The sequence below is a fragment of the Engystomops pustulosus genome, chromosome 6 (genome assembly GCF_040894005.1).
Source record: "Engystomops pustulosus chromosome 6, aEngPut4.maternal, whole genome shotgun sequence".
NCBI lineage: Eukaryota > Metazoa > Chordata > Amphibia > Anura > Leptodactylidae > Engystomops > Engystomops pustulosus.
In genome coordinates, this window is record NC_092416.1 from 108859941 (window position 1) to 108884455 (window position 24515).

The window sequence follows — 24515 nt, forward strand, 5'->3', positions numbered from 1 at the left end:
TTTTGGATATTACAGCTAGCAGTTCAGAGACTAACTAGACTATGTTGTCTGCAAATAATGCTGTTTTCGTGCAACTATTTCCTATTTTAATCCCGCTGTTAATTGCTGGGGAGCGTAATGCTCTCGCTAATTGCTCTACAGCCAAGTCAAACTGGGCAAACTGGGCATCCCTGTCATGTGCCCCTGCCTAGGTGTATCACATCTGATTTGAAACCAGAAGTAAAAATTCCTGCTCGCGGCTCAGCATATAGTACTGAAACGAAATATCTAAAAGGACCAGAGAGCCCATATATATCCAGGACCAGGTCCAGCTACCGCTGGATGTTGGTAACTGCCGCCCTTCCCTTGACAAAACCTCCTTTGGGGTCTTTATATCGGCTTAGGGAGGAGTAGAGAGAGTCCATTCACCACTATCTTGGCTGCAATTTTTAAATCTTGGTTAACCAGGGAGATTGGGTGATATGAGTTGGGAAGAAGAGGATCTTTGCAAATTCAGCCTTCATTAAAGGGGTTATCCGGCTGTTAAAAATTACTGAGGGCCGGGGTGGGCTAGTTAAACATAATAAACTTGTACTTGCCTCCTCCGGCGCCGCGGTCCCTTCGAGCCGTGCCCCTGTTTGTTTACCAGGGCACAGAAGCCGTGCACAGGGAACTTCCAGTCCGCGATGTGACTGCTCCTCCCATCCGTCCCTATCTCGCAGCGTTGTAAGCGCTGGGAGATGGCGTCTGATGGGAGCTTCCGGCCGGCGCACAGAGGAGACGGACCGCGGCGCGGGACAACGGCAGCGGACAAGGTAAGTACATGTTTATTATGTTTAACTATCCCACCCCAGCCCGGCCCTCAGTATTTTTTAACACCCGGATAACCCCTTTAAGGTAATACCTAAACCAGATAGAGGGAGGTATTGGGGAACCCTGTTGTGAAATATCTGGAAATGGCTGGTGCCACCTGATCCTGCACGTTTTTGTAGAATTCTGCCGGGAAGCTGTTTGGTCCCTGTGATTTGCCATATACTAGATCTTTGATCATCCTCGCCACCTCCTCTGGGGTTATTTCTGCATTTAACATTGTTAGTCTTTCCTCTGCCACTTTAGGCATGGAAACCCTGGTCAAATGAATCCATGTCCACCATTGGCGGGTCATTGGCCCTCAAAACAATGTCGCTGCGATTGCTAGACCTCCAGCAAGGATTAGTGATGAGCCCTCATGGATTTCCATGCCTCTAGGTTTGTTGGTGTGGGGTTTTCCAGATTTCTGGTATAGGTTGGTATAGGATCTGCCATCATCCTTAAATCTGCAGTCATTAGTTTCAGGTCTGATTCAGAGTGTATGGTCATGCAGGTAGTTGGGGCCTGATGGGACCCATCTTCCGTGGCATGCAAGACCTGATTAAAATCGCCTGCCAACAGTATCAGAGGAGATTCTCAGAATTTAGATTAATAATAAAAGTGACGTTTTAACAATTACACTTGTTGTCCTGATATGGGTAATCTTGTGCTGCCAAAAGCAGCTTTGTGTTGAATTTAGACTAAACTCCCTGCTGTGACATTAGGTCCATTTTTTGTGAAATATATAGTAAACCCTAGGAGTTCTATCCCTCCGCCATAGGACCTGGGATTACTTATCCCCTTTTTTGCCCCTCTGGATTAAGGGGTATTAAGTGTGCACATCTAGCCACTGCTGCCTATTATGATATAACATATGAGATTTTCTCATTATACTCCTTTTTAGAGGTAACCCACTCTATTTTGGCCTTCATGCATAATCCTGCAATGGCATGATTTTTGTCACAAGCAATCAATCTCGAGAATATTACACAACAGGCCACACAGGTCTTCTCTACTCAAGACCTTCCATTAAACCAAAGTAACATCCATCTGGGTTTTAATGACCTTAATAAAACATACAAACAATACATTCGAGCGAGCTGGGAAGTGGTCAGCTTCAATACCTATTTGAGTCAGAAGTTAGTCTATAGGGGGCCGAGAATACAAATAACCGCCAACTCACATGAAGAGGATCCTGAGTTTCTAAGCAGTGATGGCAAACCTTTTAGACGCAAACTACATCCAAAACTCACATATTTTTCGCAAAGTGCCGATGTGACAATTTAAACAGTAACTTATTACTCCCTGCTCTGTCACATCTTTAAATTGCATAGGCACCTGAGGACACCAATACAGTAGAAAGGAGAAAAAGCTTTGGTTATCATTGTAGCTTCCTTCTAGGGTCCTGGGCTGCCTGGGACTGCAAGAGGCCTTGAGTCCTGTCCAGCGAACTATGCAGTGGGTTGATGGTGCGGGTGCCCTTAGAGTTCGCCACCACTGTTCTAAGGGGTTGGCAAACGGTCCCAACTGAAAACTCCTTACGTATGTTTGAATATCGAAGTACCTACGAAAAAAAAGCATTTACATAAACTACAAGAGAAACTACAGAAAGAAATCCAGGACATAAAGGCATTTAACCAATATCCAGATTTCTTGACACTTGAAAATAAACTACAGAAACATATTGACACCATTGTAAAAGACATTAAGGATAAGAAACATCAGAAATGTTGGAAAAGATAGAGAAAGAGATGGAAAAGATTTGTTGCGTTTTTGAACTAATTCAGTCCACCTCACAAGGAGGTACGAAGCGTAAGAACTTTAGAAACTGGAAATCTCCTCCACATAAGAAAACCACCAGCAATAGTGGTAATTTTGGGAATAATACTCTAGTGCAGTGGTGGCGAACCCATGGCACGGGTGCCAGACGCGGCACGCAGAGCTCTTTCTGTGGGCACCAGAGCCATCGTCCAAGCACTTCAGACAGGACTCAAAGAATCTTCCTGCAGTTCTAAGCAACTTAAAAGATGTTGCTTTCATATTTTGATACTTACTTCGTTACTAGGGACTGTAGGAAGAGGGAGAATGAGCAGACAGGACCTAATTATCTCTGAAGGAACTCCTGCTGGCCCCATCATACTCTGTGTACAGAGGCATACTGGAAAGAAGTTAAAATGCTGAAAATTTTCCATCTTTCTACTTTGTTTCTGTCCTCAGGAGGCCAATATGATTGAAAGTTGTTGAACAAGGAGCAATAAGTTACTGCTATAATCTTTGGTTGGCACCTCTCGATAAATAAGGGGGGTTTTGGGCTGCAGTTTGGGCACTCGGCCGCTAAAAGGTTCGCCATCACTGCTCTAGTGGCATCATGTACGGAAACAAACAATCGCTCTATCTTAAGTGCACAATTGCCCTCTTCTTCCTCCACACTACCTCTGAACAGTCAACAATATCCATCCAGCACAGTAGTAACAGCTGAAAAATGTGGACCCCAATGAGAACAATAGAGACATCACGCAAAGCTATGCCCACGGCACAACCTTCCTCCTTCAACACTCAGACTTCGATCATACCACACTTCTGTCATCCAAAACACTTTCACCTAATATGCTTTCACTTTTACAAAGGGGTCTTGCCTTCACACCTACACCCCTCAGTGACATATTCTCATGGATATTAATTTGTTCGCTCTCAAATTAGCATTACACAGGATACATAAGGAGGAAGAAACTGATTGAAAACAAAAGGAAACACGGGCCCTAGAGGCACTTCTAACTTTGGAGGAAGAGAACATTACGGGCCCATCTAACATACAAGCCCCACTTACAGATATGCAAACTAGGTCCAAACATACTCGCCCTTTCTCTAAATACCAGAATATTGTCTGATAGACAGACAGACATAAATGGGTGTGGGGTCTACACGAAGGATTTCATATGCATGTTTGTGAATTGGAATCACTTCCTTCGGAGGCTAAAAGCAATATTTTACTCAGTGATGATGAGTAGAAAGTGTTGTTTAACAAACACCCTACGATAGCAACATGTGATGCTCTGCTGAAAGTGCATAAGGGGCGGATACCAATCCCTGGGAGACCTATAGTCTCGGGTTGCGACTGCTTAACTCAATCATGTAGCATCTATATCAGTAAGATGCTACAGCCCTTTGTATGTGCCGTACCTTCATACTTACATAACACGAACGATACAATCAAAAAATTAAAGGAGCTGTCACTTACATCTAACACCATGATTTCTAGTCTTGATGTCAAATCCCTGTATAGTAACATAGAACACCATTTGGGCCTCAAAGCCGTTGAGCATTTTCTTAACACCAAAGGCATACAGTTGAGAGAAAATAATACGTTCCTATTAAAGTTACTACACTTTGTACTTACCCGGAAGAATTTTTTGTTCAGGGGTTCCTTCTACCACAAAGTTGGAGGAACTGCGATGGGGGCGACTTGTGCGCCCTCATACACTAACCTCTATCTTGGTTGGTGGGAGGATAGCATTGTTTTTTTTCCAAGGAATACGCCAATTTATCCCAATATATTTCATATTGGGGTAGGTACATCGTTGACGTACTGATTTTGTGGGAAGGGGGGAAGAAATTATTTGCTGAATTGTCAACCAACTCAGTAATGACAATGGCATGAAATTTACCTGTGAAATTTTTTGGATCTAACGATCTGTAAAGATTCATTGAGATGTCTCAAAACTGACATGTACCGTAAACCAACATCTACTAACAACTTGCTACAGTGGCAAAGCTGGCACCCACAATCCCTGAGGTCAGGCATTCCTGTAGGGCAATACTTAAGAATCCACAGGAATTGTTCTGATGAAACATCCTTCAAGACGGAATGCGACATCTGTACCAGAGATTTAGAAGTCGGGGTTACCCCAAAAAATGCCTTTATAAGGTTGCGCAAGAGCAAAAAATATTGAAAGAGGCACACTGTTCCATAATAAAGAACTGCAACCAGCACAGCAGGTCATTAAACGCACTGGCACATTTGATGCCTATGCTGACACTTTAAAAAAGATACTGGCCAATATTGACTGCTGACCCAGACTTGAGAGAAAGATTGACTGAGAGACCTACGATAACATACCATAGTGGCCCCAATAAACATCATTGGCCAACGCGTGTCAAACGGAATAACCGCTCTTGCTCAACTGAACAATACAAACGTTATTACACACCTTATGTCGGAAACACCCCTTCCCCTAACCTGACATCACTTCTGATTCAACAACCAGTATTATCCTATTGGAAGTTATTGGACTACATATACATGCAGTATGGTTTTCATAGATTTGTTTTTTTTTGAGTCGAAAACACGTGTTAGTGTACATCTGTCACAATGCGTAATCTTGTTGGAATCCATGGGAGAACACGGCAAACCGAAATTAACAACTGCTGCAGACATGATACTTGACTGTGGAGATCCTCAACAATCGGCGTGATCGATAGTCTAATTTTCTGCTGTGGAGTCAACTGAATTAACGCCTCTCATATGACATCCCCCTACTTCGCCCTGCATGGGAGAGGGAGGTGGGAAGGGCGTCCATGATTAGCAGCCCGGAGCCTAGACATCCCGTGGCTTCCAACAAGGTTATGACATGTGACTGCTGTATCACGTGATTTATTCTCATAGTAGCAGGACCATTGAGTTCTCACTATTATGATTTATATACTATTGTTTCTATTACATTATATGATTGTATTATAATGCAGTAGGGGTTCTAATGGATTTTAAATGTTTTATTAATGTAGTCCGATAACTTCCAATAGGAAAAGTCTTGTTGTTGTATGGGAAGTGATGTCAGGTTAGGGGGTAGTGTTTTTTCTCCACATCTTTCACATTGCGAGGCGGTCCCTAGGCAACATTGAGGATCTACTCAGGATCGGTTTGGGTTTTTCTTATTGACTAGATTCTCTTGTCTGCAGGTGCCTGCCCACTTCAATGAGTGATAGATCCAAAAACCGCAAAATTGTAAAGTATGAGGGATTCATATTATCTGTATTGTGTAAACATCATTAGGGGATTAAAATTTCAGAACTTTCTTTAATTGGGAAACCCTTTTAATTATAAAAGAACGCTGATCTTAATTAGAGAACAATTTTTGCAAATTTTGCACTGGTTTTTATCTGGCACCCAGTTCCAAAATACAAACTTCCAGTGTGTTTATATGTGTATTTGTGACTTGGCCTTAAATGAATTAAGGAAGGAGTCTGTACTAGAATTGGATGTCCTCTTCCATGTTTGTTTCATGTTGTATTTGTGAAGGTATAGGAATTATCTGATAGGACTGCTGTATTTGTGTATTAAGTAGAAGACTGTTGATTCTTATATAGATTGCAATTTCTTTGATGTTAATGTTAGGCATTTTATGATCTGTGTTGCAGGTGCTTCTGTTGCATATCAAGAAGGATTATCGCAGGAACATGGAGAGAATCAGCAATTCAGTAAGTACTAGGAATCTCACTGAATTAAAATGACATCCTATAAATCTAACAAATCCTTTAGTTTACTCCCTTTACAACAGCACCCACCAGATAGAGGGGTCCACCTCCACATACAGGGAACCTAGACCATAAATTCAAACACCTTCTCCTGCTCCTCAGTTGTTTTCTGTGACTTTTAAAAAGACCCAGGAGAACCTCGGTGAGGTTCTCCATGCCTCTACTAGTGGATGCTCATCTAAGCGAAGGGTTTAGTTTCTGTATCTCCTCCTCTGCTTGGAGGCTTACGTCAGAATATAGATAGTTTCAGTTAGTCTGTGGTTGCAGGGTGCTCCCTAGGCTTCCATGCTTGGTTAGTGCTGCGTCCGTCTACGTCTCTGCACTGACTTCCAGGAGTTGTATGGAACGCCACCAGACACCCAAGTAGGATACCATAGTGCAAGAAATTTAAATGATTTTACCTGACGCAGCTAGTTACTGTGTTTCCTGCACTTAATCTGCCACAGGATTCCTTAATCAACAGTTGGTGCAGTTTGCTGCTACCTGCCGTCATGAGCTTGGATGAAGTAGGTAGAGAGGATCCATCGGTTTCCGTTCCAAAGAACTGTGCTACAGTATGATACCCTGTGCTTTTGGCTCCTTGTAGTGGTCAGTACGTCTGTAACCTTGCCTTCATATTCGGATTTATTTTCCTTTTAGGAAATCTACCAGAAAGGCTAAAATCCATTACTGTAGAAACTGTTGCATGGGCCTTCTGTCTTATGCAAAGGTGTCTTGTGAATCATGCATAATTGTGATGCAAGAGCCTGTGGCCTTATTTGATTCCATGCACACTTTTATGTATAATCAACATTTATTAGGGAAGACCTAACATGAAACGGTACAAGCAGGTGATGGCAGTACAAGGCTGATCACGCAGCATCAGAAACATCTAGGATCTAAGTTAAGTTGGGGATAAGAGTCGAAGCATAATACAGCGAGTTGTAAACCCCAAAATGCCATCTAAGACATGGTAACTATTATAATGTATAATTCAACAAAGAAAATAAAAAATACAAGGAGACAATCATAGGTGTGCAAAATGGGGAAAAAAAGAGGGGGGTGAGGAGGGTGTTGGAGGGGGGGACACATACAAGGGGTGGGGAACCCATGTGACTATGGTCATGAGAATTGGGGGGGGGGGGCTATGGCGCGCTCTGTCTATGACAGAAGAAGATCATGAAATTCCTGAGAGCTTAAAAATATGTCCCATGAAGCCCATGCTGTGTTAGTCTTACCAGGATCTGCAGAGTCATTAGCTACCAACTCCTCCATTCTATGAATAAACCCAAGTTCCGGGACCCACTCGACTATCGTGGGAGGTTGTGGACTCTTCCAATATCTGGGAATTACCGTACGAGCTGCAGTCAAAAAGTGACGAAGAAGGCCTTTCTTAATAGTAGAGAGAGTACCAGGTATAATCGATAATAGAGGTATCTGGGGAGAAGGAGTGACCCTCTTGCCAGTGACCTGATGATAACTGTCGAAGACCTTGTTCCAAAACGGTTGGGGGACCGAGCAGCTCCACCAGATATGAAGTAGAGTACCCACTTCCTCATCGCAGCACCAGCACACGTCTGAAACTTTGGAAAAATTCTGTGGAGCCAAGAGGGGCACTTAGACAATATTTTATAATTCTTTTCCTGAGCACTGCAGGGTAGTGGCATCTTATGCGAGAATAGAATGGCCTTATCTAACTCTTCATCCGTTAGTTCTCCATGCACACTTTAAGCAATAATTTATTCAACCCGATTTGTCCTTGATTAAAGGACATCTACCATCAAATTACCTGAGGGTATATGATTTATACTCGCCCACCCCTCGCCTCGTCCTTTTTTTGCAGCAATGTGATTTTAGCATAAATAGAAACAGACCCATTTAGAAGAAATACATTTTTTTTTTGTTTAAAGAATTTAATACCGGTCCTGGGAATTTTCCTCAGCAACATTAAAGGCAAATATTACGACTGCATGTTTTTCTAGATCTCTCCTGCAGTGGGTCACACTTGGTCTTGAAGATAAGACCAAGAATGTTGTCTTGAGATTTATTAGTTGATGTTACCTCAGCACCAAGGCTTCAGCTTTCCTTGGTGATGCATTGGTGGATGCGTTACAGTTTTTAGCCATGTGGTCAGCCTAAAAACTGGAGTGGTGATATTCTGTCTAAAGATTATCTTTGTAGTATCCCTTGTAAAGGTAATTTTCTATTTGGTTTTGCCTTGAACAAGATGCCAGATCGGAAAAGGGCTTTTCTATTCCGAACTTTCAGGATAAGTTCTTTATCTTTTGTCCTTCCCAGAGACTTTACCCAGCCAGAGATCTAAAGATAAGATGGTAGGCATCTGGAAAAGCTCTAAAAGACCAAGAGGTATTATGTTTAAAGGGGTTTAATTCTCAAATTTCATTCCCCTAGTGATAACACAATAAAGATAATTTTTAACCCTTTACTTCATAATTTTACTCAGTTTTATTGCTGTTTTAGCTAACTGTAAGATTAGTTTTTATATTCCCTATTTCTCTGCGCTTCAAAGTGATATAATTCTCCGGCAAACTGACAAAAAAAGCCCATGGACGTAAAAGTAAAATATCTATTGCAGAAAAGACTCCTGGCAAGTGTTTGTGTTCAAGAAGAAGGAGTAGGGTTTTATTCAACTCCTTAATGTGGAAAAAAAAACAGACTGCTTGTTATGTACCATAATAAACTTAAAGCCGCTAAACTAGTACGTACTAATAAGAAAAAAAAAAAAAAATTAAAAATGAAATCTTTAAAGTCCTCTATAAATCTGTTCTATGGCGTCAAACGACCTCTCGACTGTCACGTGCCCATTCGTCTCGAAGTACCTGAGGGTCCCAGGTCTCCTGGACGGGGGTTTGGGCATTAAGTAATCTTCAGTGGCTCCAAGAGTCTTTAAGAACTTGATCGTGCAACTGGCATATCTCTGATTACCTTTTTAGTGGGGAGGTCAACAAATTACAAATAGTTTGCATACAACAGATTCTAAGTCGATTTTGGTCAATAAACCTGAAGAAATCTTCCATTATTCCAACAAAATCAAAGATATTCTTGGGGGCACGGTTCGATTCCACATACCAAAAATCATTTCTCTTAGATGAAAAATATTAAAGATCCATACTGCAGTTCAGGAGCTATTATTGAACAAAATTACAACTATAAGAACAGTAATGTCTGTCTTGAGCCTCTTCATGGCATTGAATCTAGCAGTTCCTTGGGCTCTCTCGCTTCCTGCACTTCTATATGTTGAAGGTCTGGGATGGGACGGGACAGAATCCAGTCTAGAACGGAAGTTTTTTTTTTACCTCAGGAAGTCATATGCTCCCTTAACTTCTGGCTAGTGATAGACGCAAGCGCTTGTGGTGTACAGTTAAAAAAACAACAGTTTCATAGTCCCTGGGAAGAAGCCATTTCAGCATATTTTAAACTTTCGTTGGGTGTGCAATATTTTTCGTCGCATTAAAGGAAACGTACCACCATGGATCTACCTATGAAGGAGATGATGGCTAGATTGGTAGGTGGATCACAAGGGTGTTTACAAAGTAGTTATTCCCATGCATGAGAAAACTATTTCTCACCATAAATGTATGTTATGAATTTGCATGGGCAACTCTGTAAAATAGGGCCATAACAATAGCTGTGGTTGGTGGTGGAGTGGTTAGCTGTCCTTAATTTTACACTCCTATTTTGTGGAGTGTATTAGAAATTGCATCTTAACCCCTTAACGCTTAGAGCTACGGCGCAGAGGTACAGGGAATAACCGCGGTCGGTGCTTGCACCGATTGCGGCTATTAACCCTTTGATTGCCGCCAGCAAAGTCGCTGGCAGCATTTAAAAGACAGTTGCCATGGTAGCCTCGGGTCTATGTTGACCCGAGGCTTAATGGCTTCTGCAGATTCGTTACAATGAGCCAGTGGCTCATTGTAATGAATGAGCTGCAAAAATGCCATATTTTGCAATACAGAAGAATTGCAGTATATGGTAGGAACGATCTGACCATCTAGGGTTAATGTACCCTAGATCAGTGGTTCTCAACCTTTCTAATGCTGTGACCCCGCAATACAGTTCCTTATGTTGCGGTGACCCCAAACCATGTACAATACTATAACGACTATAATACTGCCCCCTATGTACAAGAATATAACTAATATAATACTGCTCCCTATGTACAGGAATATAACTACTATAATACTGCCCCCTATGTACAAGAATATAACTACTATAATACTGCCCCATATGTACAAGAATATAACTACTATAATACTGTCCCCCCTCCCCCAGTTTTGGTTCCTCCATTTGCTGCCCCAGTTGTAGTGCCCCCCTCCTGCCCCCAATTCTAGCCTCCCCCCCTCCTGTCTCCAGTTTTGCCCCTTCTCCTGCCCCCAGTTTTGGTGCCCCCCTGCTGCCTCCAGTTTTGCCCCTTTCTCCTGCCCCCAGTTCTAGTGCTTCCCCACCTGCCCCCAGTTTTGGTGTCCCCCCCCCCCCCTGCTGCCTCCAGTTTTGCCCCTTCTCCTGCCCCCAGTTCTAGTGCTTCCCCTCCTGCTGCCTCCAGTTTTGCCCCTTCTCCTGCCCCCAGATCTAGTGCTTCCCGTCCTGCCCCCACTTTTGGTGTCCCCCCCCCCCCTGTCTCCAGTTTTGCCCCTTCTCCTGCCCCCAGTTCTGGTGATTCCCTTCCTGCTGCTTCAGGTTCTACTCACTGTGAGCAGAGCAGTCTGGCTCCTCCTCTATACAGACTCCCACGGAACAGAGGGTCATGTGATGATGACATCACCACAGGTCCTCAAGCTTCCCCTGTATACAGCAGGAAGGTCCTCAAGCACTGAGTTATCACACGTTATACTCCGTTTTTGCCGCGAATCGCGGCAAAAACGTAATAGGATTGCGACCCCTGTGTTTTGGTCGTTCGACCCCCTCTGGGGTCGCGACCCACGGGTTGAGAAACGCTGCCCTAGATGGTCTAAGAATTAGTGAAAAAAAAAAGTTAAAAAAAAAGTTTAAAAAATAAAAAAAATTAATAAAATATTAAAAATTCGAATCGCCCCCCCTTTCGCTAGAACTGATATATAACATAATAAATAGTAAAAATCAGACACATTGGGTATCGCGGCGTCCCAAAATGCCCGATCTATCAAAATATAAAAACGGTTACGGCCGGCGGTGACCTCCAAGACGGGAAATGGCGCCCAAATGTCCGAAATGCGACTTTTACACCTTTTTACATCACATAAAAAATGGAATCAAAAATTATCAAAATGTTGCACAGACCTCAAAATGGTAGCAATGCAAATGTCGGCTCATTTCGCAAAAAATGACACCTCAAACTGCTCCGTGCGCCAAAGTATGAAAAAGTTATTAGCTTCAGAAGATGGCAAATTTTTTTTTTCTTTTTTGTACACATTCGTTTAATTTTTGAAAATATATTAAAACACAATAAAACCTATATAAATTTGGTATCACCGTGATCGCACCAAACCAAAGAATAAAGCTGAGGTGTTATTTTGAGTGCATAGTCAAAGTCGTAAAAACTGAGCCCACAAGAACGTGACTTCTTCTTTTTTTTTTTTTTTTTTTTTTTTAGTTTTTACACATTTGGAATTTTTTTTTCAGCTTCGCAGTACATGGCATGTTAAAATAAATAACATTACGGGAAAGTAAAATTTGTTTCGCACAAAATAAGCCCTTACACAGGTCTGTACACGTAAAAATGAAAAAGTTATGGATTTTTGAAGGTGAGAGCAAGAAATGAGCGAAAAAAAACCTTGCGTCCTTAAGGGGTTAATGATGAAAAGGGTGAGCACAAATAAAGTACACCTTTTTACACCGATCATGAGATGCACTAAATGCTGTATATTTTATAGACCTAATGCTGAATGAACCTGGTAAGTTGTACACAGGAAATACTCTGTGTTTTGCTTTTTTTTTTTTATTTATTTTTTTTATCCTTTTAATTTTCTATTATTTTTGGAATCTGCTCTTGCAGATTAGCAGAACGCTTATAACAATATCACATCCCTTTCCTTCTTACAAAAATAAAAGTAACATAAATATGGCACTTATTTTGACCATAAATCCAACAGTTCAATTCCACAAGAATGTTTAGAGTTCTTTGAGGTTAAAAGGTTCACTGAAGAATGTAGTCTGTAAGATGATCTGATGGATAGGGATTTGCCCGTCTAAGATAGCATTTAGCCATGCCACTCTTTGTCCAGCTCTTGGACTCCTGGATCATATCCCTCAAGATTTTGGAATGGCACTCCTTGTGATCAGATGACCATGGTGTTGCGTGGTGATTATGGTACCTTTTGACCTGGGTCACTTGAAAGGGTTCTGGATAATATGGGGAGGACAGTTTGTCACTAGGTCTCAACTGCTTAACTAGGACCCAATCTTCCATATTTATAACTACCTTTTTGTAGTGATCTTTGCCTTTTATCAGCATCTTTTCTTTCTTCATCTTCATCCTTTCTTTTGAGGATTCCTTGAGAGCTATTGGGGACTCAATGGGAGCTGAGAATTTGATGTGCAGTTGTTGGCGGTGTTCCTCTGTACTGTCTAAGGAATTTGTACAATTCTTGATGCAGATCCCTGTGTTCCATGGGGGAAATCCTGAGTTTTGTTGATGGATTGCATGAAACGTTTCACTTCACCATTGGCCTGAGGCCAGTATGGAATTATTTTCTTGTGTTTGAACCCAAGATATTTGTCAAAAGATTTGAAGTCTGCTTTATTGATGGGTGTCCCATTTATTAGTTTTTACTCTTTCTGGTATGCCATATGCAGAAAAAAACTCGTCTAATTTAGGTATAACTGCCCTTGCAGAGGTTGTCGACACAGGCTCAACAAACGGAAATCTAGAAAAATCATCCTTGACCACTAGAAGGTAAGAATGAACGGGCAATGAACAGAAATTAACGGGAACTGCAGTCCATGGGCTTTTAGGCAGGGGTGTCATTTGTAGTGGAGCTTGTCCACAGGCCCCTTGTCGCTGCTCGGCAAGGAATTTATGCTTTGATGAGGGACTCCACGTTCTCTCTAAGTAGTTGCTTATTTGTTATAACCTCTTGTTGAGCCTCATGAGCCAAATCAAGCACTCTGTCCTGTAGCTTCTGTGGTATCTTGAGGCGATTTGTCATGCAGGAGTAGATTTGAGTCTGACGCCGACTTGATGCCTTGCTTTGAAAAAGTTTTTGATGTATGCTGCTTGTTCAGGTGGTTTGAAGATGAATCTCCGTATTGAAAGAACTCCAATTTTTGAACCATACAGTTTCAATAAATAGCTGAAGTTGTGGATCAGAATCCACTGCTTTTTTTTGACTTCCTCAATAGTCATTGCTCTTGGCCTAAGTGCTTGTGATCGGGAATAAGTCACAAATTTTTTGGCCGGGAGCAATGCATAACTCCTGATCACAAGTGTTTAAGGTCTAAACACATCTCGATTAGGAAAAGTTCCTCCCTTCTACTTTAATTGTGTTTCAAAACACAGTGGCCCAGATTTACTATTGCTTCTCTGCCAGTTTTCTGACAGAGAAACCATATAAACCTCCCTCTCCATGCCATTGGGAGCGGGGCTGGGCGGAAGACGTGAATGCCTAGCATGCTAAATTTATTATAGTCTTCACTGGAAAATTAGCAGAGACTACAGCAAAAGACTCTGTAGTTCCGACCTGGTCTACAGATCAGCGGAGTTTACCCTCGTATTCACTAGGAGGCCAGAATATGTGATAAAATTGGCAAGTTACCTGAAGGATTCTGACCAGTTAATTAGCGAATTAGAACAAAAGAAAAGGGAAGAAAATACTTGGCTCATAACACTTGATGTAAGTGCTCTATATTCAAACATTAGCCATAGCAAAGGCATAGAATGTGGTATCGGATATCTCGAAAAAGATACCAACGTATCTGAAGAAAAGAAAAACTTTCTGTGACAATGTCTAAAGATCGTTTTAGAAAACAACTATTTTACGTATAATAATCGCTTATACCATCAGATTTTAGGGACAGCTATGGGGACCCGTGTAGCCCCTTTCTTTGCCAACCTTTTTATGGGGGCTTTTGAAGAAATATTTATACAAAACAGTAAGAACCCATTTTTTTCAATACATTACTCTTTACAAACGTTATATCGACTATTTGTTCCTCTTATGGACTGGTCCCAGAGAGTAAATTGATAGATTCTATGAATACTTAAATTAAAACGACTGGGGTATCACTTTTACATTGGAAACACTTTCTTGGACATCGTAATTTATCATGATGAAAAAAATCTTTAAAACAAGAACCCATTTTAAAAAAGTAGACTCAAATAGCTACTTAGAATATTCAAGCTCACATTACAAAAAATGGTTAAAAAAGTCCCATATTCCCAATACAAAAGGATTAGGAAGAACTGTAACGAACAAGCCAATCTTATACAAAATCGTTTCAAGGAAAAAGGGTATCCCAATTAACTTTTTAAAAAAGCATATCAAAAGGCCAAGCCACTCAGACAAAGTGAATGTATCACTAATAAATCTAATACTATACCCGAAGAGTAGAAGTCAGCTAACATTAATTTCATTACTAAATATAACAATAAGTTTCAGGAGATAAGGGAAGCCGTTCAAAAACACTGGCATATTCTAACTAACGATACATATTTACAAGATCTTTTACCTGATCATCCTAAAATCACATACAGGAGAGCAACCACTATTAAAAATCTATTGGCTCCTAGTATTATAAGGCAACACAAAAAGACACAGAATCACAAAAAAAAGAAAAGGATGCCTCTCAAAATGTGGTAAAAAAAGGTGCCTCTGTTGCGTATCTATTAAAACAGGTTCTTCATTTTATGTGTAACTCCACTAAAGAAACATTCCCCATCCCTTTAAGCATGTCCTGCGAAAACTAAATATGTTATTTATATTATAGAATGTCAAATACGTTGGGCGAACAGTTCAGACCTTACGAACTTGTCTCAATAAACACAGGGAAAATGTAAAAAAGAAATATCTGTTACAAGGTATATCTAAGCACTGCAGTGTATTTCATCCCCAAGCCAAATTCCCCTAATCTATCATGTCGATAGACCATATACCTGAGACTGCGCTTAATTGTTTTCAACTGCTCTGTAGACGCGAGGTGTATTGGATATACACACTCAATACCCTCGCCCCGAACGGCCTTAATGAAGCCAATGAAACTATTCTTTAAAAATCTGTATAACAACACTTTCATATTCAGAAGTAATCTTTCTCTTCCTCTGTTATCCAGTTACCTCGGTTTGGGTAGTTTCGTCCCAGCCTTTTTTCCCAAATCTGCTTCCGTAGTTGTAGTCTCATGCCCAGTGCCATCTTCACTACACTTACCGACATGTCCCTTCCCATTATCCGTATTTGTAGTTCTACAATGACTTCTGTAGCTCTATAGTGTCTAATAGACCGGGTATTATGTTAATGTACTGTATGTATAATACTATGAGTTTTAATATACGTTTTACTACTAGGTATTCCTACAAATTATATGTGATATGCTGTATGTATTTTTAATGTTTGTATCCTTTTTAACTGAGTTTATATAATCACATAAGTTACCGTAACTGTCATTAACCAATCAGATGACACTGATCTCTTTAAATAGTACCATATTCCTATGTATAATTATGAACCAGAAGAAGCGATCGGTCCAAGGGCGAAACGCGTTGTTCGGAACTATTACCGCTATTTTTATAGGTTTTTATTTATTTATTACCTTGTAATGAATTTTAGAAAATTAAAGAATCTTGAAAAATTATAATTTTGGGTTGTCCCAGCACTTTACCCCTTTTAAATCCATTTAGTCTCCCACAAATAATAATACACTGAACCGTGCACATACAGGATGTATATGGTGATTAGCTGTTAGTTGTTGCAGAGTTTCAGAAATGGTGCCCAGGTCAGGTATGAAACATCCACAGTATGTGACCAGTCCCAACAAACTGTAAACTGATTTTATAGCAGCAACTTTTCGAGGATTTGAGACACCATTTTATGGAATAAATATAGCCAAAAAAACTTAACGGACTTCTGGTTAAATTCACATTTGGATGGATTTAGTGTTAGCTGGTTTCTAGTCTTTGAAATATTTGCTCTAAGCGGCTGTTTTATTCCTCCTTGGAGGTGCCAAATACTAAGATGTCATCACTAACATTGAGAACTCTGGGAATTCCTGAAAAACTTGGCTGATAATGTTTGGAATTTCATCAGCTTCTGAAATATTGCAAAAGTTTAGTCTCTTGAACTTCCGCAGCCCCAGAACACGTATAACAACATCACACATTGTCAGCCCACAGGAATAATAATGCGTCTTTGGGCAAACCCCTGTAACTCGTCCTTTTTGGAGGAAGAGAAATGCTGCCTATGACCCCATGGACACCGCCCCCACTGTCAAGCATGGAGGTGGAAACATTGGCCCAGATCTTTTAAATCGGCCAATTTTTGGTCTTTTGCACTAGAAAGAATGTCTTTACACATGTTGTGTACAATCCCCTAATGATGTTTACACAATAAAGATAATCAATTTTTTTTTTTTTTTTTACCCCTTTACTCAGTGTATTGCTATTTTAGCTCCTGTCTGTGTGGTTAGAGAAACAGGATACAAGGTTTATATAAACTTTCATTCAGCTTCTGAAAAATCTCTAGTATCTGACACTTCGAAAAAGATATGAGACAGATCAGATATGAGATGATGACATAATCAGGTGCACCCTGCATTTGTGTGCCAGAATCTTCACTTGATGTAATTTTGCCTCACTTTGATAAATCTGGGCCATTATGTTTTGGGGCTGTTTCTCTGCTAAGGGCAAAGAACTACTTCACCATATCAATGGAAGATTTGATGGAACCACTTACCGTAAAATCTTTAGAGAAAACCTTTCCTTTGCCAGGACATTAAAAATGGGTCTTGGCTTGGTCTTCCAGCAAACAGTGACCCAAAAAAAACTGCCAAGGCAACAAAGGAGTGGCTCATTAAGGTCAAGTAGTGATTTGGCCAGTCTCCAGACCTTAATCCCATAGAAAACTTATGGAAGGAGCTGAAGCTCCAAGTTGCCAAGCAAAAGCTTCAAAATATAAATAATTTAGAGATGATCTGCAAATAGGAGTGAACCAAAATTACTCCTTCCGTGTGCAAACATTCAGCATTAACTACAAAAAAACAAATGACTGCTATGCTTGCCAACAAAGGGATACCTAGGGTTCAAATACTTACCATATATACTTGAGTATAAGCCGACCTGAGTATAATTTTGCCACCAAAAACTGGGAAAACCTATTGACTTGAGCATAAGCCTAGGGTGGGAAATGCATTTGTCACAACCTCCCCCGTATATATAGCCTGCCAGCCCCCTGTAGTATGAAGCCTGCCAGCCTCCTCTAGTACATAGCCTGCCAGCTTCTCCTTTAGTACATAGCCTGCCAGCTGCCCTTTTCGTACATAGCTAGCCAGCATCGGACGTTGGAATGGTGAGTACTCTGTTTTTGTGTTTTTGTAATATTCCTGAGTATAAGTGAAGTAAGTAATTTTCAGCACAAAAATTGTGCTGAAAAACTTGGCTTATACTCGAGTATATAGGGTATTTTCTCTGCAAAATGCAAATAAATTTTTATAATTTGTACTATGCGGTTTTCTGGATTTCTATTTTTGAAATTCTATCTCTCAAGATAGGGGTGTTTTGATTATAATTAATATTCACGCAGACATTCAATAGAAGATGTGTAAATATTCATTTGTATTCTATGTAGTTCATAAGAGAAAATCACTTTGACAGAGCGCCTTTCATGTTTCACAGTAGTGGGTGCCTGACTTTTGAACACCTTTTACCAAATACTGTATGTATGTATGTATGTAGAGCATTATGAGAGGAAAAGCTGAAGGTCTGACCAAGTTTCTAAGATGCTTGCATGGCAAGATATCTTCATATAAAAATGTTGAGGTATGTAGGTGTTGTACAGCACTTGCTAATAAAAGGACCTCTATCATCAGGATCACTGATTGTAAACCAAGCACACTGAAATATTGGTGTGTGTGCCCCCTTTTTTTAAAAAGGCTTTAAAAATTATTCAAATAAGCCTGAGGGTCTACGGGCTCCGTTAGCAGCATTGGAGTCCAGAGCCCCTCAGGCTCATTTGCATAATCTGTGTGATACGGAACTGTATACTGGTGTGTTTGATTTATAATCATCAATCCAGAACAATGCCTCATTTGGGGTGCGCTTCTTTTAATTTACAAAGTTATGGCATTTTCTGTTCTTAAAGTGTTTTAATAATGCCTTGTGGTTTCCCACAAAAGAAAATTCTCAAAGCTCAATCCTCTAGTGATGTTTACACAATATAGATCATTTTACTCAATTTTTATTGCTGTTTCAGCTCCTATCCCTCAATGATGGTCAGTGTAAAATTCAAGGTTGTGGGCAGGGACTCTTTAAGCAGATACATTAAGATTTTAGGGTACCATTTACCTTCTGAACATTGTACTAGTATCTGACAGGTGATATGAGACAGATCAGAGATGAGATGATGAGACGTAAGAGATGCCCATTTCACACTGTGAGCTCTTCTACATGTCTGTTCTCACAGATATGTTCCTGCTTCCCCTTTCCCTTGGATTACTTATCTGCCCATAGCTTCTCTCTCCTCATAATGTGTTGTTGGCAGGAAGTGGGTGAGTGTCTGTGCAGTCCTGTACTTCAGGGGGCAGGGAGCAGAGAGACAAATCTCGGCTCCACGGCCACCACACAAATCCAAGATGGTGTCCCCGACCCCAAGTCAAAAGTTACAGGGTCGTTTCTAGGGGCAACTGAAATTTGTGTACACCAGGGCTGATAGAGACAAGTTGGAATTATATCTGTGAAATGCTGTATTTTTGTTGATGACATTGAATTAGAGATTGTTTGTTTGTTTTTTTTAATCCTGTGTACTTTTAAGAAACTTGTCTTCATCGGAATAGCCCTTAAAATCCATTTAGTCTCCCACAAGTTAATACACTGAACCGTGCACATAAAGGATGTATGTGGTGATTAGCCTTGCAACTTCCATCACGTGGACTAGCAGGGAACATGTAATAAGTGGAAAAAAATCCAAGTTAACCAGTAACACCAGTCTATAGCTTGTGTTGTATATGCACAGTGCGATACTGCTGATGACAAGGTGGGGGAAGGGGTGTAGCATGAGGTGCAGAAAGACAGAGAAAGTTCTGTAGAATCACAGACTTGGATGGAGGGACTAATTAGGAACAGGCGAGATCTTCTATTCTGTGCAAGAGACATCTGTATCCACTGTTCTGAACAAATCCAGCTCTATTACATACACAGAGAGCTCTGTCACATGACCTCCTCCTCTGTGAGCAGGGAGCAGCAGCCCCTTCCCTGCATGAAACCATCAAATAAACAAACTATGACTCAAAGGGCTTATCAGAACAGGGTTAGGAAGCAGCTCCTGCAGGTAATCTGATGGGTATAGCAAGGAAACTATTGCATAAAGGTTAAAACTATAATAGACAAAGTTGTATTATATTCCAAGAGCTATTGATTTGTGAAAAAAAGATAGTCCAGTTCGATGGACTAGGTTCCCTTTCTTAACCCAAGGCTGTAATCCTGACAGAAATAGTGGCTAGTGATGGGATAGATTAACCCCTTAAGGACGCAGGGTTTTTCGGCTGATTTCTCGCTCTCCAACTTCAAAAATCCATAACTTTTTCATTTTTACGTGTACAGACCTGTGTGAGGGCTTATTTTGTGCGCAACAAATTTTACTTTCCTGTGATGTTATTTATTTTAACATGCCGTGTACTGCGAAGCTGAAAAAAAATTCCAAATGTGGAAAAGTTGAAAAAAACCCGTCACGTTCTTGTGGGCTCAGTTTTTACGACTTTCACTCTTCGCTCCAAATAACATGCCTACTTTATTCTTTGGTTCGGTGCGATCGCGGTGATACCAAATTTATATAGGTTTTATTGTGTTTTAATACATTTTCAAAAATTAAACGAATGTGTACAAAAAAGAAAAAAAAATTTTTGCGATCTTCTGACGCTAATAACTTTGGCGCACGGAGATGTGTGAGGGGTAATTTTTTGCGAAATGAGGCGACGTTTTCATTGCTACCATTTTGAGGTCTGTGCGACATTTTGATCATTTTTTATTTCATTTTTTATGTTATGTAAAAAGGTGTAAAAGTCGCATTTCAGACATTTGGGCGCCATTTCCCGCCTCGGAGGTCACCGCCGGCCGTAACCGTTTTTATATTTTGATAGATCGGGCATTTTGGGACGCGGCGATACCTAATATGTCTGTGATTTTTACTGTTTGTTATGTTTTATATCCGTTCTAGGGAAAGGGGGGTGATTTGAACTTTTAATATTTTATTAATTTTTTTTTTATTTTTTAAACTTTTCTTTTTCTTTTTTCACAATTTTTTAGACCATCTAGGGTACATTAACCCTAGATGGTCAGATCGCTCCTACCATATACTGCAATACTACAGTATTGCAATATATGGCATTTTTGCAGGTCATACATTACAATGAGCCACTGGCTCATTGTAACGAACCTGCATAAACCATGTAGCCTCGTGTCAAAAGAAGACCCGAGGCTACCATGGTAACCGATCGCCGCCCCCCGATGACGTTCGGTGGCGTGGCGATCGAAAAAAAGATGGCGGCGTCCGCGCGCCGCCGTCTTTTAAACGCCGCCGGCGACTTTGGCGGCGTTTAGAGGGTTAATAGCCGCGATCGGTGCAAGCACCGACCGCGGTTATTAGCGGTGGGGGTTTTGTGCAAAATGCAAAAACCCCCACCTCTGTATGAAGAAGACTCAGCCCGTGAGCCCTCTTCATACATCCCTTATACCTCTGCGCCGTAGAGCTATGGCGCAGAGCGTTAAGGGGTTAAAGAGGTATTTCCATTCCACCAAAGTAATGTTATTGTTTATATGATGAGAAATTCTACAATTTTTTCAATTTTTTTTTTTGCTTCTCTGCTTGCTGTCATTTTATAGAATTATAAAATGTGTCATTGTTTGCTACCAGTGGACAGAAATCTGACCATGGTCACGAAGGTGCACATCTCTTTAGTATCAGAGAGTAATAGATTGTAATCGGAGCTGTGTGCTATAACAGTAGAATGACAGAAAGCAGAGGTCTAGAAAACAGTGAGTCATTGATACAGAAAGTATATTGGAAATATGTATACATTTTTTATTATTCAAACAATATAAAGTTGTTGCTGAAATGGGCATATCATTTTTTCATTTAAATTTAGAACATTAAGTGTTTGGTGTAATAAATTATTCCTCCCACTTAAGGGCTGGGTAGAAGATCTTGTAGAAGAGTTTTTGTCTACACAAAGGCTTGTAGTGCATGCAATTGGTTATTCAGACACAAATACATGCAAACAGTTTGTTTGTTCCTTTCCTCTCTGTGTTTTCTTTTCTCTTTCATTTGGCAAGCACCTGGCTCACGTAGTCAAAAGAAATGTAAACTTTTCCATTTTTCTTTAGAAAAGGGAGCTGATACAAGCAAAGGTGGCAGATAATGACCAGCAATTACACCACCGTTCTGCTCAGTAGACAATCCTGTACTGGAATTTACTGAACATGGAAGTACTGGATGCACCAGTTCCCAGAATGGTATTCTATACACTTGATTCTCCAACATATGGGGGGTCGTAACTCTTACTTGTGATTGGATTTAGAGTCCCAGGCCAAGTTAGAATTCGCAGATTGGAAGGCTGAGCATACAGTGTGTCAGGCCCAAAAAGAAAGTACCAGCTGGAGTTAGCACAAATCCAGATGTCCAGTTCTATACTACCGAACTGGGATTCCAGTAGGAGAGTTCCCTTTAAACTACATTTAGATCACTACCAGGTAATGGAAAAGGATGGTGACCTTAGACAGTTTTCTCAGAGGATTTGAGAAAATCTGCTGACACAATCAACTGTCCTATAACTTGCCCCAGAACTTAAAGGCAAAGCCCTGGATGTGTTTGCGTCTCTACCCAGAGACAAAGATTGATATTATGGGGCCATCAAAAAGTTTTAATTGAGAAATACCTCCAAACTAGAGGTACCCTGATGTGGTAGATTGACTGAACACTACTTTTGAGCAGTGCATCCAAGGAATTTGTTGGTGACCACATTTGTGGAGCTGAAGGACCTTGCTAACCGACTCCCTGGGGTTCTGACAATTTTCTTCCCAGAAACCTGTGTCCCACAACCCTGTCCAGTAGAACAGGGAGGGGGAGATTCGTAACGCATTATTATAGTGATATACAGCCGTAGCACCTGACTTTGAGCCCTTTTGTGTGGAATCCCAGGAGGAAAAGGAGGTCAGCAGTATCTGACCACCCCCAGTGGATATCAGAAGTCAGACAGGCAGGTGTGTTATCAGTCAACAGACAGACTGGACAAGGCTGCGCTACAGACAGAAGAACCTTAAGGAAGTTGAGTGAGAGTGCTGATTAAATCTCTTTGATCATGAGAGGGTAACCTGGGATAAGGGACAACTGTATTGTATTAGATGATTCCAACAGGTGTCCAGCAAGAATGGCACACAGCTGTTATTGCCTCACCAATTTAAGGAAAAGTTGATGCATGTATACCCCTGTTGGGGTAGGATGCAAGATTTGCTAATGCTATTGCCCAGGGCAAAAATCGGCACTGCCCAGGTTTATTTGGTTACACAAAACTATATCCCCTTATCACCGACACTAGTTTTCAGCTCAATGACCATACTTTTTCAAATGTGCCATGTATCACGATAATTATATACTCGAGTATAAGCCGACCCGAGTATAAGCCGAGGCCCCTAATTTTACCACAAAATACTGGGAAAACCTATTGAACCTATAGTGTATATAGCCTGCCAGACCCTGCCTCAGTGTATATAGCCTGCCAGACCCTGCCCCATTGTATATAGCCTGACAGACCCTGCCCCAGTGTATATAGCCTGACAGACCCTGCCCCAGTGTACATAGCCTGCCGCCGCTGCCAGACAGATCGCACAGAAGATATACAGGGGTCGCCGGAAAGGTGAGTTTAGATATATTTATTTTTTTGACTCGAGTATAAGCCGAGTTTGGGTTTTTCAGCACATTTTTTTTTTGCTGAAAAACTAGGCTTATATATACTCGAGTATATAAGGTAATTATAACTTCGGAGCACTTTAACATATCCAGGTGATTTTGAGAATGTTTTTGTGACGCATTGTACTTCATGTTCATTTTTAAATTTAAGTGATAAGTTTTGCATTTCGGTCTGAAAAAAAGTGAAAATTTGGGAAAGGTTTTTGTAAAAATTCTTCATTTTTTTCAAGTTTGAAATGTCCTGCTTTCTAGATAGGAAGTAAAACTACTCAAAAAAAACATGATAATTTACATTTACAGAATGTCTGCTTTATGTTGAGATGATATTTTATGCATCCTTGCATTTTTCTAGGATGTTATGAGGTGCAGAACTTTAGGTGCGATTTTTCTCATTTTCATGAAAATCCCCAAAACTCACATTTTGAGGGACAACTCAGCTTCCAAGTGACTTTGAAAGGCTTAAATAATAGTGAAACCCCATAAATTACCCCACTATAGAAACTTCACCCCTCAAAGTATGTAAAACAATTTCTATTGAGTCTATTAACCCTTTAAGTGTTTCGCATGGGTTAAAACAATATGGACCTGCGATTTAGAAACTTTTGAAATTTTTTGGAAAATAAATTTATTTAGGCCAAAACTGATTCATAATAAATTTAAATGCTAAAACGCTCTGCAACATTTGATGCCCAATTTCTCCCGAGTGTACTGATACCCCATATGTGGTGGTAAACTGTCTTATGGGCGCACTTTCGGGCATAGAATTTAAGCAGCGCTATTCACAGCAGATTTGTATTGTCACATTGTACAAGATTATAAATTTTTGGTAATGCGAACATATGAGAGCTTTTTTTTTGCCAGATGAGATACAATCTATAGATAATTATTGGGGGGTCTTAAGCTTATTTGTAAGATTTGATTAACTATTTCAAGGGGAACACAAACAAAATCATCAATTTTTATTTTGGATTCTTAGCACTCTTCGCCCCCCCCCCCCCCCCCCTGCCGCTCATCGCCGTAGAAAGACGTTGCGTCAGAAGAAGTAACCTTAATGACCAACATAGAATCACGATA

General features: G+C 40.6%; 1 protein-coding gene across 21 annotated transcripts in view; it reads left to right on the top strand.

The window, feature by feature from the left end:
- The window catches only part of ZMYND8 (zinc finger MYND-type containing 8), a 328826-nt gene that overhangs the window by 31121 nt on the left and 273190 nt on the right, over positions 1 to 24515 (top strand). For all 21 annotated transcript variants that reach the window (XR_011847695.1, XM_072110572.1, XM_072110565.1 and 18 more), the window contains one exon: positions 6244 to 6303. Coding sequence is in view for 19 of the 21 variants with exons in the window: in XM_072110572.1 (XP_071966673.1) it covers positions 6244 to 6303 (60 nt within the window). In the remaining 2 variants the exon portion in view is untranslated. The remainder of the gene's footprint in view (positions 1 to 6243; positions 6304 to 24515) is intronic.